The sequence below is a fragment of the Hippopotamus amphibius genome, chromosome 4 (assembly GCF_030028045.1).
Source record: "Hippopotamus amphibius kiboko isolate mHipAmp2 chromosome 4, mHipAmp2.hap2, whole genome shotgun sequence".
In the NCBI taxonomy this organism is placed as follows: Eukaryota; Metazoa; Chordata; class Mammalia; order Artiodactyla; family Hippopotamidae; genus Hippopotamus; species Hippopotamus amphibius.
Genome location: NC_080189.1, coordinates 156,307,845 through 156,326,578, shown reverse-complemented (window position 1 = coordinate 156,326,578; position 18,734 = coordinate 156,307,845). Strand labels below are relative to the sequence as shown.

Here is an 18,734-nt window from a genome sequence, read left to right as displayed (position 1 = left end):
CCTCTGGATCAACTATTGGTATAAGAAGAAACTTGTTGTAAACAATCCTAAGAGGATTTTTGCCTTCAGACCTGAACTGCTCAGTACCTCTGAGACTCACTTAGACAACTGCATTCATAGGTTGCACGGAGAAACCCTAACAGTATTCCAGTTCTCACCTCAACCAGCCCCACTGTGGAGGCACAACCTTGGGTGCCCTCCCTGTATCTGGAGGAATGTGCAGCAGCTTCTGCAGTGGGCCTGCTTCCCTCCCAGGATTCCTTTCAGTGTTTGGACGTTAACTCCTGAGAGGACCTTGAGACATACAAAAGGAAGCAAGTGGCAAGCAGAAAGGAAAGCTGTTTTGTTTTTGTTGATATATGTAAATAAACACCCCCATTCTATCCCATCATTGGTAGAGGTTTTGCTTTGGCTGGTAATATGGGTTCCAGTGCACTTCAACAATCCGGATTTTCTCTGGAATTAAATAGTATTTAAAGATCGGTATATTAAAGGTTTAGGAAAGTATTGCTACTTCGATTATATTCTTATTTCTGATTCTCTAGGAAATTAAATTATTATCATAGAGGAAGTATTGGAGTCCACTAGGTCATTAAAAATTCATGCTCTTTATAGATTGAATCTAACATTTCTATCACTTTATCGATTGTCTAATATTCCTCCCACCTGTATTACTATGTTCAGAGTTTTAAAAATTGAATGAAAATATTTTTAAGACATTTACTTGAAACACTTCTCTAGGACTTCCCTGGTTGCCCAGTGGTTAAGAATCCACCTGCCAACAGGGAACATGGGTTCGATCCCTGGGCTGAGAATATCCCACATGTTGCGGAGCAACTACTGGGCCTGCTCTCTAGAGCCTGCAAGGCACGACTACTGAGCCCGTGTGCTGCAACTACTGAAGCACATGTGCTTAGAGCCTGTACTCCACAAGAAGAGAAGCCATCGCAATGAGAAGCCCGTGCACCACAACGAAGAGTAGCCCCCACTCACAGCAAGGAAGACCCAATGCAGCCAAAAATAAAAATAAATAAATAATAAATAAATCTAAAAACAAAACACTTCTCTACATTTATCATCCTATGTTATTCATACAATTCCACTAAGACATTATTTGCTTTAATCATCTCTCTTTTCCAGCCAAGTTTTAACCAGTACTATTGATTTAACTTAATTACACCATCTAGGCATGTAAATAGAAAAAGGAAATGAATACCTGTTACTACATTCTGTGCCAGGTACTAACTAAACCCTGATTGGTAAACCCTGATGCCTCACAATTCTGAGGTCTAAGTATTGTTAAAAAGACACTAAAGAAAAGAGAATAATTGTTTTCCTAAGATTACATAGTGGTAATAATAGAATCAGGATTTAAACTCAGGACTTCAGGTGCCACCACCAATAATATTTCCTTACTGGCAGTTGTTCTCAAAGTGAGGTCTCTGGACAAAAGCATCACCATTACCTGGGAACTTGTTAGAAACGCAAATTCTTGGGCTCTCTCCTAGACCTACTGAATCAAATTGAGTAGGGCACCCAGCAGTCTGTTTTAATAATCCCTGCAAGTGACTGATGCACATTAAAGTTTGAGAATCACTGGTCTATGCCAATAGTCGCCTCTTTCTCAGGTTGAAAGCACCTGGAGAGCTGATAAAAATTCTGATGCCCAGCCTGCACCTAGAACAATTAAGCAGAATCTGCAGGGGTGGGAAGAGGGCAGCAGTGTACAGAGTTCATCAGGTGATACCAGGGTGCAGTGTCAGAAAAAAACGCTCTATGGCATTTAAGTCTAGACCTCAACCCTAACACTAATCCTATTAAATTAAATTATCAAATTCCATACAGGCATTGCTCCAGCCATTAAAGATAATTTCACTTGGGCCTTTTTGGAGCCCAGCTCTCCATTAGCTTCTGCCTCAAGTATAGATGTGAAGTAAGAAGTGGAGCAGCCTTCTGATTTGGTAAGGACTGACCAAACTCCAGCAAAATGCATTAGTGAGCATGTCAGTATGTGCATCTGTTAAATTAAAACCGAACCATAGAACATTGGAGCTAAAAGATTCTAGGATGAATCTGTCTTAAAGATGAGAAAATCAAAGCTCAGAGAGGTAAACTAACTTAAGCCAGATCAAAGGCTTAGTCAGTGGCAGAGGTGCCGTTTCTGTCTCATGTATATGTCTTGAACGTATCCACTATATGAACACAGACAAAACTATCCTTTTTATCTCAGTCCACTTCCATCTTTCTTTGGGCCTTGAAAAGATAAGAACTGATTGACAGCTGAAGGGAATTGCAAGCATCATGCAAAATTGGGAGATGACACAGAGTAATCTGAGAAAGACCTGGTATCAAATTCAATCAGACGAGCTCTTCTGAGACTAATTCCAGTAGATCAAAACTAGAGAGGTATGGTTTTAAAATGTTTTTAAAAATGAAACAATATAAGGTTCTCAACTATGTGGGGGAGTAGAGTTCATGTAGTTTCATGTGAAGCCAATAAAGATTTTATTCTAATTATTTTAGTTGAAATTTATCTTTGAACAGATGAGGGGCTTTTCCTTCATTCAACAAATAAGTAAAAAAAAAAAAAACCAAATAAGTGCCTACTATGTGCTAGGTGTTGAAAATACAAATGTGAATTAAATATGGTCACTCTAAGCTGAAATAGCTCATCATCTGAAAGTGGGAGAGTATTAGTTGGGGATCTTGATGTTAAAGTATTTTTCTGATATCACCTAGAAGTAGCAGATTGAGTTGTGAAGCTCTTTACCTCTCACCTATAATGGGTTTACAGTTGGTTGCTGTCCTAAGGTAAGCCCCTTTAGCTGCTTCTTTTTTATCAGAAAATCTCTTTGAGACCAACACTTACATCCAAAAGGGCAATTGCTATTTTAAGGAATTCTGTTCTAATCAGAACCAAGTTCTTAACCTGATGGTGATATAGAGACTCCAAAGCACTTGAGCTGCTAACCTGATATACTTGATGGTACTCTAATAACCTATATTATATATGACAGCATTGCTATGTCTAAAGAATCAAATTATAGCTATCACTAGGTCCTGTTCCTAAATGTTTTCCTTACTGTTCATATTCCTTTCTTTTTGCAGGGGAAAAGGGGAAAGAGAGAGAGCTGAGTGTGGTTTCAAATGCAAGTCAAATCAATAACAGAATCATTGAAAACTTTGTTTTTACTGTAATCATTAAATTGACTGACCAGTCATAGGAAAATGGATGATTCTTCTTCCTAGTTTGCAGATTTGCAAATGGAATCACAAAATTGAATCCCATTTTAATTCTGTATCTGCAATGCTGATTTGAATATGAGTTTCTTGATACTGTTTTGGACATTGAACACTGTTTCTATTGTGTAAACTGCATGTGCATTTTACCCCCAAGACATGTTAGTCTTCATCAGATTATTTTCCTTATGAATCTTATTTTATTTTGCTTTCTACTTTGATTCTAATGTCATATTGCTTGCCTGAATCTAAACAGCAGTCAGTTTCTCATATCAAATAGATGCCCGATAGCAACTTGGAAGACATATGGACATAAAACCATATTTTCTAAGGAATGCCATTACAAATTAAATATGTTAATGATGCCATCAAAATAGATCATAATCTCTTTTGCGCTTTGCTATTTGATACCAGATACAGCACATGAAATAATAGTGTACCTAACTGTGCCTAACTCAGTATTGGCATTCAACAAAAACTGGTTTCATCTGTCAATAAATCTTTACAATCTTTTCTTCCCACCTTACTTTGGGGATTGTTGAACAAATATCTCCTTATTTAACCACCAACTTCCTAGGGTAACACTCAGACGGATCAATAGAAAGAGAAAAGAAAGAAATTAAATGATCCATTTGGGGCTTAGCTTTGACATAGAAGATAAGGAGATAAGGATAAGGGCTCTATCATGTACTGCTATTAATAATTGGCTAACAATTATTAAGCTCACATCAAGTTATCTCAGTCTTAATCTTATTTCAGCTACTGTGCCAAGCCCTTTACATGTGTTTATTTAAGCCTCAGGACAAGTCTATAAGATAGCTGCTGCTGTTTTCCCCATTTTACAGATGAGATAAGGAAGACATAGATTAATGTGCTTAAATTACACAGCTATTAAGTGCCGGAGCTGGGATTTAAACCCAGGCAGTTTAGCTCCAGAACCTACATACATAACCATGACACTATGCTCTTTCTACTCTCCATGGTTTGAGGCACTACATTGGGCCATCCTTTTCAATCATTTAAATGTCAATGAATTCTCACAACTATACAAGACAGTATCCATAATTCTATATTTATAGATAAGGCAACTGAAGGCCTAAAGAAGTTAATAACTTGCTCAAGATACATAGCTAATTAGTGCCAGACCTGGGAATTTCCTTCAAGCCAATGAGGAGTCTACTCTTCCATCATTCCAGGAAATTAAAGTTTATTATGCTGAATTCGGTTCAACCATGCTAGCACAGCCTTCCATTATGGATGATAGGGAACTGACTGCATTAGGTTAAATGTTCTACAATAGCAGAGTAGTACCATTCATTTTATACAAAGTTTGAAAGCAATTACCAATGTTTGCTATCTGACTTGTATCCCCACCTTCCCCCAAAATCTTACAAGATACATGGAAGACAGAAAAGGGTTTGTGCCGCAGGATGTGATGGGACCTGTCAGAACTGAATACTGGCCTTTTGCCTGTTACCTTGTATATAGCTGACTCTGATGTGAAAAGTCATTATTGCTGTGTCACATGACTTAAGCAAAGTCCAGACCTGGAGTCAAAGTGCTAGTCTCTAACTGCTATGTGTACAGAATGGCCATTTTCTCCCTTTATGGGCAAAGAAGGTATGTAAGGTATCAATCACATAACAAACCACTGCAAAACTTACTGGCTTAAATTTTTTTTTAATTCTTTTTAAAAAGATTCTATGAATTGACTGCTTCTTCTGATGGCAGAGGAGGGGTAAATAGTCCAAGGTGGCCTCTCTCTCCTGTCTGGCACTTGGTGCTAGCTGTAGACTAGGGTGTCTTGGTTTTTCTCCACATGGCCTCTCATTTTCCAATAGACTAGATTGGGCTCTTCATAGCATAGGGAGAAGGAGTTCTCAGGGAATTGTTCTAAGAAGGCAAGTCCCAGAGTGAAAAGCTCTAGTGAAACCTTTGTACTTGTCACACTTGCTGACGTCTTATTGGCCAGACCAGGCCATGGCCAAGCCTATGGGATGGGACCTAAACTCCACCTCTTGATGGGAGTAGTGCAAAGAATGTGTGGTCATTTTTAATCTACACAAAAAGAAACCAAACTTCAAACAGTGAAGACCAAGGGTCAGCAAAATTTTGCAATGGACGAGATAGTAAATATTTGAGACTTGCAGGCCTTGGGTCTTTGCAGTTTCGGTATGAAAGCAACCATAGACAATATATAAGCAAAAGGGGTGTGGTTGTGTTCCAGCAAAACTTGATTTGCAAAAACATGAGGTCCTGTCACACTGTAGTTTGAGGACTGCTTCCAAAGACTATTGCAGGTTGAGATAGAATTTTAAGAGTGAAAATGAGAGAAAATAGCTCCCAAGTATTGATCCCTTGAAGCCCCAAATTGAGGACTGTTGATACATTTCCTAGGAATTGCTCTTTTTAAAAGTCTCTTATGCTCCAAGAAAGAGAAGCCAGGGAAAGTTCAATGAAAACTCCCCCTGCTGTAATTTTGGAAATGCATTGAAGAGTGACCATTGTCAGACTTAATGAAGCACCCATTATAGCCAGGACATCATCCAAAATTCAAGGATTCACTTGAAAATTATAACAATATTAAGAACTCACCAGGCACTTTATGGAAGTTATTTCATTTCATGCTTAAATAATTTGATTAGATTGAAATTATTACCCGATGTTAAAGATGGAAAGATAGAACTTTGGAGATGTGAAATTAACTGTCTGTAGTTAATATCACTATTAATGTTAAAACCTAAGCAATCAACATTTGAAGCCAGAACCAGAACATTTTCTGGCTCCTTATACTCCACCACATTGCCCCTGCCTTTTGAGTTTTGAGAGGAAAATAATCTATGTAGAAAAAGTACTTACTGGAAAAATTATTTGGCCACACACACATACAATAGTTTCTCTTCATGTGCAGAAAAAAGAGAATAAGAAAGGATTGATAGCTTTCTCCTACCTGTTTTAAATATTGTGCATGAATACAATACTTGAGGTACAGTAAGGCCAAAAGATCAGGAGACAACTGACATTGGAAAGATAGTTCGTTACTCACAGTTGCCAGGAAAAGAGGACACAACTATGCCATGGGGGACATACAGGGAAGCACTGATGCTGGTCACAAGACAGAGAGAGAGGGAGGAACTGTGGGCAAGAGCCTTTATAGTGGTTTCTGTGAGAAGGGACAGACAAGGCCAGGTAAGCAGGCTTAGGGTTGGCTAGTTTGAATAATGTCAGTGGTCTCTGTGGCACAGGGACTGTCCCTAGCTATCTGCTACCTGGCCTTGGAGTGATTAGGGCTTGTGGATAATGGCCCTAAGTGAGAGCTCAGAAAGGAGCTGGTTGAAATGTGGGCTCTGGATTGGCTGGTTTGTACTTGAAAACTGTGCTCATGGGAGAGTTGTTTACTAACTCTCAAGACTGACTAACCCTGGGAGGAGTAGTCCATTCAGGGTCAGCAAGGCCCCAGATGTTAAAGCATCAAAATACAGAAATAAAAGACAGTGGTTACACTACCACTACTACTATAGTGGGTTCTCTGTCCCTCTAATTTCTGCCTTTACTCTCACACCTACAGAAATGACTGAGATAGCCAAAGGTAATCAGAACTACCTGGAAAACAGCCAAAAACAAGGAAGGAAGGAAGGCAAACAACAGCAGAGGGTTCTGGTTCAAGATGACAACATAGGAAAATCCTGATCTCACTTATTCCCAGAGACACACTGAGTCTATAGCTACATATAGAACAATTTTCTCTTAAAAAAACCTAAAGACTGGCTGAGTGATGGCTACACATCAGGCAAACAAGAGGAAAACCACATGAAACTGGGCAGCAGGCTTGAATACAACCTTGCCATAAACCCCACCCCCAGCACAGTGGCATGCAGCCCAGAGAAAACTCAAAACCTGAAGCTTCTCCCTGAGAAGCCAAGTGTTTTATTTCCACATCAGCAAGCTCGACTTTTAGGACCTGCACCAGAGGGATGACCCCCAACATCTTTGAAAACTAACGGGATCCACAAGACTGTAGTAATTTGGGAGACATTTCTTAAAGGGCTCGTGCACCGAGACGAGCACCAGGGCCCAGCTCCTCCGTCAGCCAATGGCACCCAAACATAAAGTGAGAGATCAGGAACAGGACAAGGATGCTCACTCTCACCACTTTTATTCAACATAGTACTGAAAGTCCTCGCCACAGCGACGAGACAAGAAATAGAAAGGAAAGGAATCCAAGCTGAAAGGAAGTCAAACTGTCATTGTTTGCAGATGACATGATACTATACATAGAAAATCCTAAAGATGCCACTGGAAAACTACTAGAACTTGTCAGTGAGTGCAGTAAAGTTGCATAATACCAAATTAATATACAGAAATTTGTTGCATTTCAATACACTAACAACAAACTGTCAGAGAAAATAAGAAAACATTCCCATTTACAATCATTGCCAAAGAATTAAATACCTAGGAATAAAGTCTAACTAAGGAAGTAAAATGACTGTACTCAGAAAACTATAGGAAACTAATGAAAGAAATTGAAGACAATACAAACAAATGGAAAGATATACTATGCTCATTGATTGGAAAAGTTAATATTGTTGAAATGACCTTATTACACAAGGCAATCTACAGATTCAATGCAAGCCTTATGCACTGAATACCAATAGCATTTTTCACAGAACCAGAACAAATAATTCTGAAATTTGTATGGAAACACAAAGACTCTGAATATCCAAAGCAATCTTGAGAGAGGAACAAAGCTGGAGGTATCACACTTCCTGAATTCAAACTATACTACAAAACTACAGTTATCATAATCCCCTGTTTATATGGAAATTAACCTACAACAAAGGAGGCAAGGAAATACAATGGGGGACAGACAGCCTTTTCAGTAAATGGTATTGGGAAAACTGGACAGGAACATACAAAAGAATCAAACCAGAAAACTTTCTCACCCCTTAATAGATTACAGACTCAAATGTAAGATCTGAAATCATAAAACATCTAGAAGGAAATATAGAGACTGCATTCTTTGACATTGGTCTTAGTGAGGCAGGAGACAGATGGGCCCCCAGGGCAAATGGTCAGAGTTAATTCTCTGTGAACTGGTACTTTGAGACAGGAATAACAAAATGATTGGGAGAGGAGGATGGGCCATGCCCAGATAGAAGATAAGAGATCATATATTCCTCATTCTTGAAGTCAGGAAACCTTGCCCACTACAAATGTGCAGAAAGCCTCACTGGAGGTCAAAAGAGGAGTGATGACAAGTGGCCAAACCTACCCTTAAGGCTCTTCAGTGGAATCCATCTTGGCTAAAAGATGTACACACACTCATGGGAAATCCTGAGATACACCAAATATGGACTTTGAACCAGGCAAATCAAAATGATTGGTCAAAGGAAACAAGGAAGAAATGCTCCATATAAGTGATTCAGACTGCCACAAGGGCTCAATTCCCCGAGTCCGCCCATGTGTCTCTCCACATGTATTCTGCTCTCTTTTTTTTCTAATAAATACTTGTTTCACTACTTTCTGTCTTTGTGGGAATTCTTTTCTGCAAAGCCATAGGGCCAGGGCCTTGTTACTGACCATTGGCCTAGTGGCTAGGATTTGGTCCTCTCACCGCCGCAATCCGACCTCAATCACTGACCAGGATATGAAACCCTGTTTCAAGCCACTGTGGGCTGAGGCCACGTGAGATCATTAGCAATATATTTTTGGATATGTCTCTTTTGGCAAAGGAAACAAAAGAAAAAATAAACAATGGAAGGCCGCCTAATGAATGGGAATAGATATTTGCAAATGATATTTGAAAATGATCCAATGAGGGGTTAATATCCAAAATATACAAAGAACTCATAAAACTCAACATGAAAGAAAAAAAGAAAAGGAAAAAACCCAATAAGCTGATTAAACATGGGCAGAAGACCTGAAGAGACATTCCAAAGAATATATATAGATGGCCAACAGGCACATGAAAAGATGCTCAACATCACTAATCATTAGAGAAATGCAAAAAAAGATACAATGAGATATGACCTCACAACTTTCAGAAGGGTTATTATCAAAAAGACAAGGAACAGGGACTTCCCTGGTTGTCCAGTGAAGAATTCGCCTTCCAATGCAGGGCACTCGTGTTTAATCCCTGGTCAGGGAACTAAGATCCCAGATACCAGGGGGACAACCAAGCCCGCAGGCCACAACTACTGAGCTTGCAGTGCCTCAATGAGAGAAGGCTACCTGCTGCAAACTACAGAGCCCACTGACTCTGGAGGCTGTGTGCCACAACTACACAGCCCATGCACCCTGGAGCCTGTGTGCCACAACTAGAGAGAGAAAACCTGCACAACACAACTAGAGAGGAGCCTACATGCTGCAACAAAAAATCCCGCATGCCTCGACGAAAATCCTGCATGCCACAACCAATATCTGATAGCCGCAACCATGACCTGACACTAATTCAAAAGGCCATCAGCTGACTTTTCTGTAAAAACTTTGGAGGCCAGAAAGAAGTGGCATCGGGCATCACATATTTCAAGTGTAGCAACTTTAAATAAGTATAATCTATAAATATATTGAATCACTATGTTGTACACCTGAAAATAATACAATATTGCAAATCAATTATACTTCAGTTTAAAATAAGCAGTTACCTTTTTTCTCATGGTGAATTCACTTCAGGCTGAAGTGGACTACACGCATCAACCAGAAGACACAGACTGGCTGAATGGATACAAAAACAAGACCCATATATATGCTGTCTACAAGAGCCTCACTTCAGACATAGGGACACATACAGACTGAAAGTGAGGGGTTGGAAAAAGATAGTCCATGCAAAGGGAACTCAAAAGAAAGCTGGAGTAGCCATACTCATATCAGATAAAATAGACTTTAAAATAAAAAATGTTACAAGAGACAAGAAAGGACACTACATAAAGATCAAGGGATCCATCCAAGAAGAAGAGATAACAATTATAAATATATATGCACCCAATATAGGAGCACCTCAATACATAAAGCAAATGCTAACAACTATGAAAGAGGAAATCAACAGTATATGAAAGAGGAAATCAACAGTAACACAATCATACTGGGGGACTCTAACACCCCACTTACACCAATGCACAGATCTTCCACACAGAAAATTAATAAGGAAATACAAGTTTTAAATGACACAACAAATCAGCAGGATTTAATACATATCTATAGGATATTACATCCAAAAACAGCATATTATACGTTCTTCTCAAGGGCACACGGAACATTCTCCGGGATAGATCACATCTTGGGTCATAAATCAAGCCTTGGTAAAATCAAGATAATTGAAATCGTATCAAGCATCTTTTCTGATCACAATGCTATGAGATTAGAAATCAATTACAGGAAAAAAAGTGTAAAAACCACAAACACATGGAGGCTAAACAATACACTACTAAATAACGAAGAGAGCAGTGAAGGAATCAAAGAGAAAATCAAAAAATACCTAGAGACAAATGACAATGAAAACACAACAATCCAAAACCTATGGGATGCAGCAAAGGCAGTTCTAAGAGGGAAGTTTATAGCAATACAATCCTACCTCAAGAAACAAGAAAAATCCCAAATAAACAATCTAACCTTACACCTAAAGAAACCAGAGAAAGAGAGCAAACAAAACCCAAAGTTAGTAGACGGAGAGAAATCATAAAGATCAGAGCAGAAATAAATGAAATAGAAACAAAGAAAACAATAGCAAAAATCAATAAAACTAAACGCTGGTTCTCTGAGAAGATAAATAAAATCGATAAACCTCTAGCAAGACTCATCAAGAAAAAGAGGGAGAGGACTCAAATCAATAAAATTAGAAATGAAACAGGAAAAGTTACAATGGACACTGCAGAAATAAAAAGCACCATAAGAGATTACTACAAGCAACTACATGCCAATAAAATGGACAACCTGGATGAAATGGACAGATTCTTAGACAGGTATAACCTTCCAAGACTGAATCAGGAAGACATAAAGGATATGAACAGACCAATCACAAGGAATGAAATTGAAACTGTGATTAAAAATCTCCCAACAAACAAAAGTCCAGGCAGATGGCTTCACAGGTGAATTTTATCAAACATTCAGAGAAGCACTAACAGCCATCCTTTTCAAACTCTTCCAAAACATTGCAGAGGAAGGAACACTCCCAAACTCATTTTATGAGGCCACCATCACCCTGATACCAAAACCACACAAAGATACTACAAAAAAAGAAAAGTACAGACCAATATCACTGATGAATTTACATGCAAAAATCCTCAACAAAATACTAGCCAACAGAATCCAACAACACATTAAAAGGATCATACACCATGATCAAGTGGGGTTTATCCCTGGAATGCAACGATTCTTCAATACATGCAAATCAATCAATGTGATACACCATATTAACAAACTGAAAGATAAAAACCACATGATCATGTCAATAGATACAGAAAAAGCTTTTGACAAAATTCAACACCCATTTAGGATAAAAACTCTCCAGGAGGTGGGCATAGAGGGAACCTACCTCAACATAATAAAAGCCATATATGAAAAACCCACAGCAAACCTCATTCTCAATGGTGAAAAACTGAAAGCATTCCCTCTAAGATCAGGAACAAGACAAGGATGTCCACTCTCGCCACTACTATTCAACATAGTTTTGGAAGTCCTTGCCATAGCAATCAGAGAAGAAAAAGAAATAAAAGGAATCCAAACTGGAAAAGAAGTAAAACTGTCACTGTTCACAGATGGCATGACACCATACATAGAAAGTCCTAAAGATGCCACCAGAAAACTACTTGAGCTAATCAATGAATTTGGTAAAGTTGCAGGATACAAAATTAACACACAGAAATCTCTTGCATTTCTATACACTAACAATGAAAGATCAGAAAGAGAAATTAAGGAAACAATCCCATTCACCATTGCAACAAAAAGAATAAAATACCTAGGAATAAACTTAACCAAGGAGGTAAAAGACCTGTACTCAGAAAACTATAAGACACTAATGAAAGAAATCAAAGACAACACAAACAGATGGAGGGTCATACCATGTTCCTGGATTGGAAGAATCAACATTGTGAAAATGACTATATTACCAAAAGCAATTTACAGATTCAATACAATCCTGATCAAATTACCAATGGCATTTTTCACAGAACTAGAATGAGAAATTTTACGATTTGTATGGAAACACAAAAGACCCCAAATAGCCAAAGCAATCTTGAGAAGGAAAGACAGAGTTGGTGGAATCATGGTTCCTGACTTCAGGCTATACTACAAGGCTACAGTAATCAAGACAGTATGGTACTGGCACAAAAACAGAAATATAGATCAATGGAACAAGATAGAGATCCCAGAGATAAACTATGGTCAACTACTCTATGACAGAGGAGGCCAGGATATACAATGGAGAAAAGGCAGCCTCTTCATTAAGTGGTGCTGGGAAAACTGGACAGCTACTTGTAAAAGAATGAAATTAGAACACTTCCTAACACCATACACAAAAATACACTCAAAATGGATTAGAGACCTAAATGTAAGGCCAGACACTTTAAAACTCCTAGAGGAAAACATAGGAAGAACACTCTTCAACGTAAATCACAGCAAGATCTTTATTGATCCACCCCCCAGAATAATCGAAATAAAAACAAAAATAAATAAGTGGGACCTAATGAAACTTCAAAGCTTCTGCATAGCAAAGGAAGTGATAAGGAAGACGAAAAGACAACCCTCAGAATGGGAGAAAATATTTGCAAATGCATCAACAGACAAAGGATTAATCTCCAAAATATATAAACAGTTTATCCAGCTCAATATCGAAAAAACAAACAACCCAATCAAAAAATGGGCAGAAGGCTTAAATAGCCATTTCTCCAAAGAGGACATACGGATGGCCAAGAGGCACATGAAAAGCTGCTCAACATCATTAATTATTAGAGAAATGCAAATCAAAACTCCAATGAGGTATCACCTCACACCAGTTAGAATGGGCATCATCAGAAAATCTGCAAACAGTAAATGCTGGAGAGGGTGTGGAGAAAAGGGAATGCTCTTGCACTGCTGGTGGGAATGTAAATTGATACAGCCACTATGGAAAACAGTATGGAGGTTCCTTGCAAAACTAAAAATAGAGTTTCCATATGACCCAGCAATCCCACTACTGGGCATATACCCAGAGAACACCATAATTCAAAAAGACACATGCACTCCAGTGTTCATTACAGCACTATTTACAATAGCCAGGACATGGAAGCAACCTAATTGTCCATCAACAGATGAATGGATAAAGAAGATGTGGTACATATATACAATGGAATATTACTCAGCTGTAAAAAGCAATGAAACTGGGACATTTTTAGAGACATGGATGGATCTAGAGACTGTCATACAGAGTGAAGTGAGTCAGAAAGAGAAAAACAAATATCGTATATTAACACATATACGTGGACTATAGAAAAATGGTAGAAATCAACTGGTTTGCAAGGCGGAAATAGAGACGCAAATGAAGAGAACAAACATATGGACACCAAATGGGGGAAGGGGGAGGGTTGAGGGGGAATGAATTTGGAGATTGGGATACCAAATTGTACACTCTAAACATATGCAGTTTATTGTAAAAAATAAAAAATGAAAAAAAAAAAAGACAAAGAAAATGATGTATGAGACAGGGATGATCATGACAATGATGCAGTATTCTGGAAAGAGCTGAAAAGAAGGTAAAGTCAGAATTTTTTTGTTTTAAAGATAGCATTTTATTTATTCATTAATTTATTTGGGGGCTGCATTGGCTCTCCGTTGCTGTCCGCAGGCTTTCTCTAGTTGTGGCCAGGGACAGCTCTTCTTCGTTGCGGTACATGGGTTTCTCACTGCGGTGGCTTCTCCTGTTGTGGAGCATGGGCTCTAGGTGTGCAGGCTTCAGTAGCTGTGGCTCACGGGCACGTGGGATCTTCCCAAGTCAGGGCTTTAACCCATCTCCCCTGCACTGGCAGGTGGATTCTTAACCACTGTGCCACCAGGCAAGTCCTAGAACGTTTTTTACAAATCAACTCTTTTGAGGTATACTCAGCATGCAATAAAATGCACAGAATGAAGGATGCTGCTTGATGAGTTTTGACTTGTAAGCACCATCCCATCTTAGTCTGTTGGGACTGCTATAATAAAATACCTTAGACTCGGTGGCTTATGAACAAGAATACTTTATTGCTCACTATTCTGAAGGCTAGTCAAGTCCAAGATCAAGGCACCAACAGATTTAGTGTCTGGTGAGAACCACTTCCTGGTTCATAGATGACGCCTTCTCACTGTAACCACACAGGGCAGAAGGGGTGAAGGATCTCTCTGAGACCTCTTTTATAAAAGCACTAACCACATCCCAAAGACCCCATCTGCTAATACCATCACCTTGGGGGTTAGGATTTCAAACACTCATCTTGAGCACACCCCAACCAAGATTCAGAAGTTTCCCGTCACTCCAGAAAGTTCCCTGCATCCCTCCATTCCCTCACATCAGGAAAACACTGATGTAAATTCTATTTCCCTATATAATGTTGGACTATTCCAGAACTTCATACAAATGAAGTCCTGTATGAAGTTTCTTTGTTCTGATTTCTTTCTATCATCATAATACCTATGAGATACATCCATGTTCTTACACACATCAGAAACTTGTTCAGATTTACTGAGGATTATCCCACTGAATGAAGATGTCAGTTTGTTTGCCGTTCATCTCTTCAGTACTGGTTGTTTGTTTCCAGTCTGTGGAATAAATTCATGAATAAAGCTGCTATGAATATCCACATACAGATCTTTGTGGTGAACTTCCTATGGCTAGAATCACTGAGACATAGGGCAGATATAAGTTTAAATTTACGGGACTTTCCTGGTGGCGCAGTGATTTAGAATCTGCCTGCCAATGTAGGGGACATGGGTTCCATTGCTGGTTTGAGAAGATCTCACATGTTGCAGAGCAACTGAGCCTATGCACCACAACTGCTGAGCTTGCACTCTAGAGCCCACGAGCCACACCTACTGAAGCCCATGTGCCTTAGAGCCCGTGCTCCACAAGAAGCCACTGCAATGAGAAGCCTGTGCACCACAACAAAGAGTAGCACCTGCTCGCCACAACTAGAGAAAGCCTGCACACAGAAACAGAGACCCAATGCTTCCAATAAATAAATAAACAAATAAATAAAATTTAAAAAAGAATCTTGACTTACAAAGAAGTTTGACTTTTTAAGACTATTATTATCCACCCTACCTTTTCTACTCGTGACACTATTTATTCTTTTGTTCCATTAATCACCCCCAACACATTCCATTTTATTAAAGTATGAGAGAATCTGATTCTCTCCTCAAATTCTTACAAAAAGAAGCTTCCACCCTCCTCTCCATTTTGTATTTTAATTACAAATCGAAGCCTTGTCTCATTTTGGTTTCAGGAAAAGAAGTCAATCACTGTCTTCAAATGGCACCAAACCCACTGATTCTTCCCCTGAGACTTCTCCACGAGACCATGGGACCACTCAGCCCAGATATACACTCTGTGTTCCCCCATTTTTGCCGTGTTTTCTCTTCTCTAAGAGCTCTGTGCCAGGATCCCCAGCATCACTTAGCACAGCCCCACCCCCTCGTGCGTGCACCATTGTTATGTAAGAGCTTCCCCTCCTGCCTGCACCTCTCTGGGGATGCCCAGCCTCCAGCCTCTCTCTGCCCTCCTCAGGGTTAGACTGCTGTTTAGAAGGTGCTGTTCCAGGCATAGTCTTGCCTGCCTCCCGCTTGAGTGCATTTTCTTTGGTCACAGGCTTCCTCACTCATGGGGCCTGCCTGGGCCCAGGCCCACCTGACAGGTGATCTCTGGCTGCTTCTTCTCTGGCTTCCGACCTGCTGCCCCCAGGACCCACCAGGATGGCGCTTCACTTCCTCTGAAATTGTGATCCCCAGGAAGGTGTCCCACAGAGTGGGTGGAGATGTGACACAAGGCCAGCTCTCCTACAAGATTCGCTTCAGCGGCCAAAGACACGTGCTTCACATGAGAGTCAAGAAGAGCTTGCTGCCCAGACATTTTCCTGTTATCACCGATAACGACCAAGGCGCCATGCAGGAGGACTACCCTTTTATCCCCCGAGACTGTTACTACTTTAGCTACCTGGAAGGGGTTCCTGGGTCCATGGGCACGCTGGACACCTGCTATGGGGGTCTGCGTGGCATGCTGCAGGTGGATGACTTCACTTACGAAATCAAACCGCTGGAGGCGTCTTCCAAATTTGAGCATCTGATTTCTCTGCTTGTGTCACAAAGAACTTTAGCAGAGGATGAAAAATGTAAGATTGAAGGGAAAGAGACAAATGAAGGATATGAAGAGGCAATGATTGCTGGAGTGGCTAGAGCAGCCCCTGTGTATTTGTGGTGGCCACATAGGAAGTACTTAAAACTTCACTACACAGTTTCTAAGTCATTATTTGATCTGAACCCTAATATTACAAATATAATAGAGAATGTAGTAATTATAAACAACATACTGCATAGTATTTTCTACCAGGCTGGAATTCAGGTTTTGATACGTCTTATGTGCATATGGGATGGCATGGACAGGATGAATTTATATACGTGGTCAACTGCTGAATTGGCAGTAACTCAATTTGGTTTATGGAAATGGTGGGGATGGTATACTGAAATTCCTCATGATACTTCAATGCTTTTCACAGGACATAAAATCGCTAGGTCCTCATATTATAGCATTCGTGAGGGTATATGCAACCCCAATTGGGGAGTATCATATGTATTTGTTTCAAAGTATCACATATTTTTAGCTGCAACTGTTGCAGCACATGCAATAGGTCATGTTATGGGCTGTGTACACGATGGTCCAGGTTGTCACTGTTTTCGGAGACGTCACTGCATCATGGCTCTTGAGCCTGGTCTTCTAGATATGATTAGCAATTGTACTTACGACAAACTGCATCGACGGGTTTCCATGTGGGATCCTTGTTTGAGTTCACCAAATGTACCATACAATAATTTTCCTTATGTAGCTGCTCGTTGTGGTGACAAGATCCAAGATGCAATGGAAGAATGTGACTGTGGCACCTTAAAAGACTGTAGTAGAGATCTGTGTTGCGAGCCCAGTTGTATCCTCAGCCTTGGCAGTACTTGCAGTCATGGAGGTTGCTGCTGGAATTGTAAATATGCTCAACCTGGAAGACTTTGCAGAGATACTCGTGGTATTTGTGATCTACCAGAATACTGTAACGGGACAACGCATCTTTGTCCAGATGACACTTACATCCAGGATGGTACCCCATGTTCACCATTAGCTGTTTGCGTGAAGGGAAACTGTAGTGACCGTGATATGCAGTGTCAAGCCCTCTTTGGCTATGAAATAAAAGATGCTTCACCAGTATGCTATAACAAGTTGAACATCGTCGGTGACCGATTTGGTAATTGCGGTGTGAGGGTGATTCGAGGAGGAGGAAAGCCTATAAAGTGTGAACCAGATGATGTTCTGTGTGGAATGCTGCACTGTGGTAAAGTGAAGGAACTTCCTGGTGGTGGGGAACACACTACATTCCGTGATCTACTAGTAAAAGATATTAAAGAAGATAGATGCTTTGGATACGATGCCCACTTTGGGACAGACTCGCCGGAAATGGGGCTTGTAGTGGATGGTGCCTCATGTGGCCCAGGGGCATACTGTAAGGACCAAAACTGTACTTTTTTTCAAGACCTGGGTTTTGACTGTGATGTCAAGAAATGCAATTACAGAGGGGTGTGCAACAACCAAAGACATTGTCACTGTCAGCAAGGTTGGAAACCACCAAACTGTAGCGAAAGAGGACCAGGTGGCAGTGTGGATAGTGGCCCTCCACCTGACAGAGAAAGAGGTATTCGAGCCAGGCTACTACTGAGTATAGACAAAGCAGTAGGTCTACTACTTCTTCGTTTTCTCTTTTTTGTCTTTTCAGTGGTTATAGGTACCTTTTGTTATGTAAAAGACATTATGGAAAATTAAAATGAGAAATAAACTGTTGGAAAAGGTAATCCCTTGAACCCAAGTAAGTACAAAGCAGGACACAGAAATTGGAGGAAACTACACTGGCACATGCTGGAGGAAATGGTGGATAATGGCTCTCACAGGGTCAGTTACATAACTCTACAACTCTTCCTAAGTTGCTATCTCAAAATAAAGAGACTGGGCAATTCAAAAAGTGTCTGCGTGGTTACACGCATGTAGTATTTTCTATCTGGTCTTAGCCTTACTACTCGTGCAGATGATAGTGGGAACTGTTAGATTCTCCAGCAAGAGGACCTGTACTTTTTTATGTTGTGGATACTAATGTTTCATAGATGTGCCTGTAGCACATCTTGTTTGAACTGGTATGCACTTGTTTAATAGTTTATTAGACTTTTCCTTTGTTGATTATGTACTAGATTTGTGTTATTCATTCACGTTTTGCTAGTGTTAAGTAAGCCTAACATAAAAGACAGCA

The 18,734-nt window shown here is 39.9% G+C and overlaps 1 protein-coding gene across 1 annotated transcript; it reads left to right on the top strand.

Moving 5' to 3' along the window:
- The first annotated feature begins 2,782 nt into the window (after positions 1 to 2,782).
- LOC130851971 (disintegrin and metalloproteinase domain-containing protein 21-like) lies at positions 2,783 to 18,256 on the top strand. Its single transcript, XM_057732622.1, is given in 4 exon segments — positions 2,783 to 2,811; positions 15,829 to 15,911; positions 15,914 to 16,032; positions 16,034 to 18,256. Coding segments are annotated over 4 exon segments (2,454 nt in total).
- Positions 18,257 to 18,734: the final 478 nt, after the last annotated feature.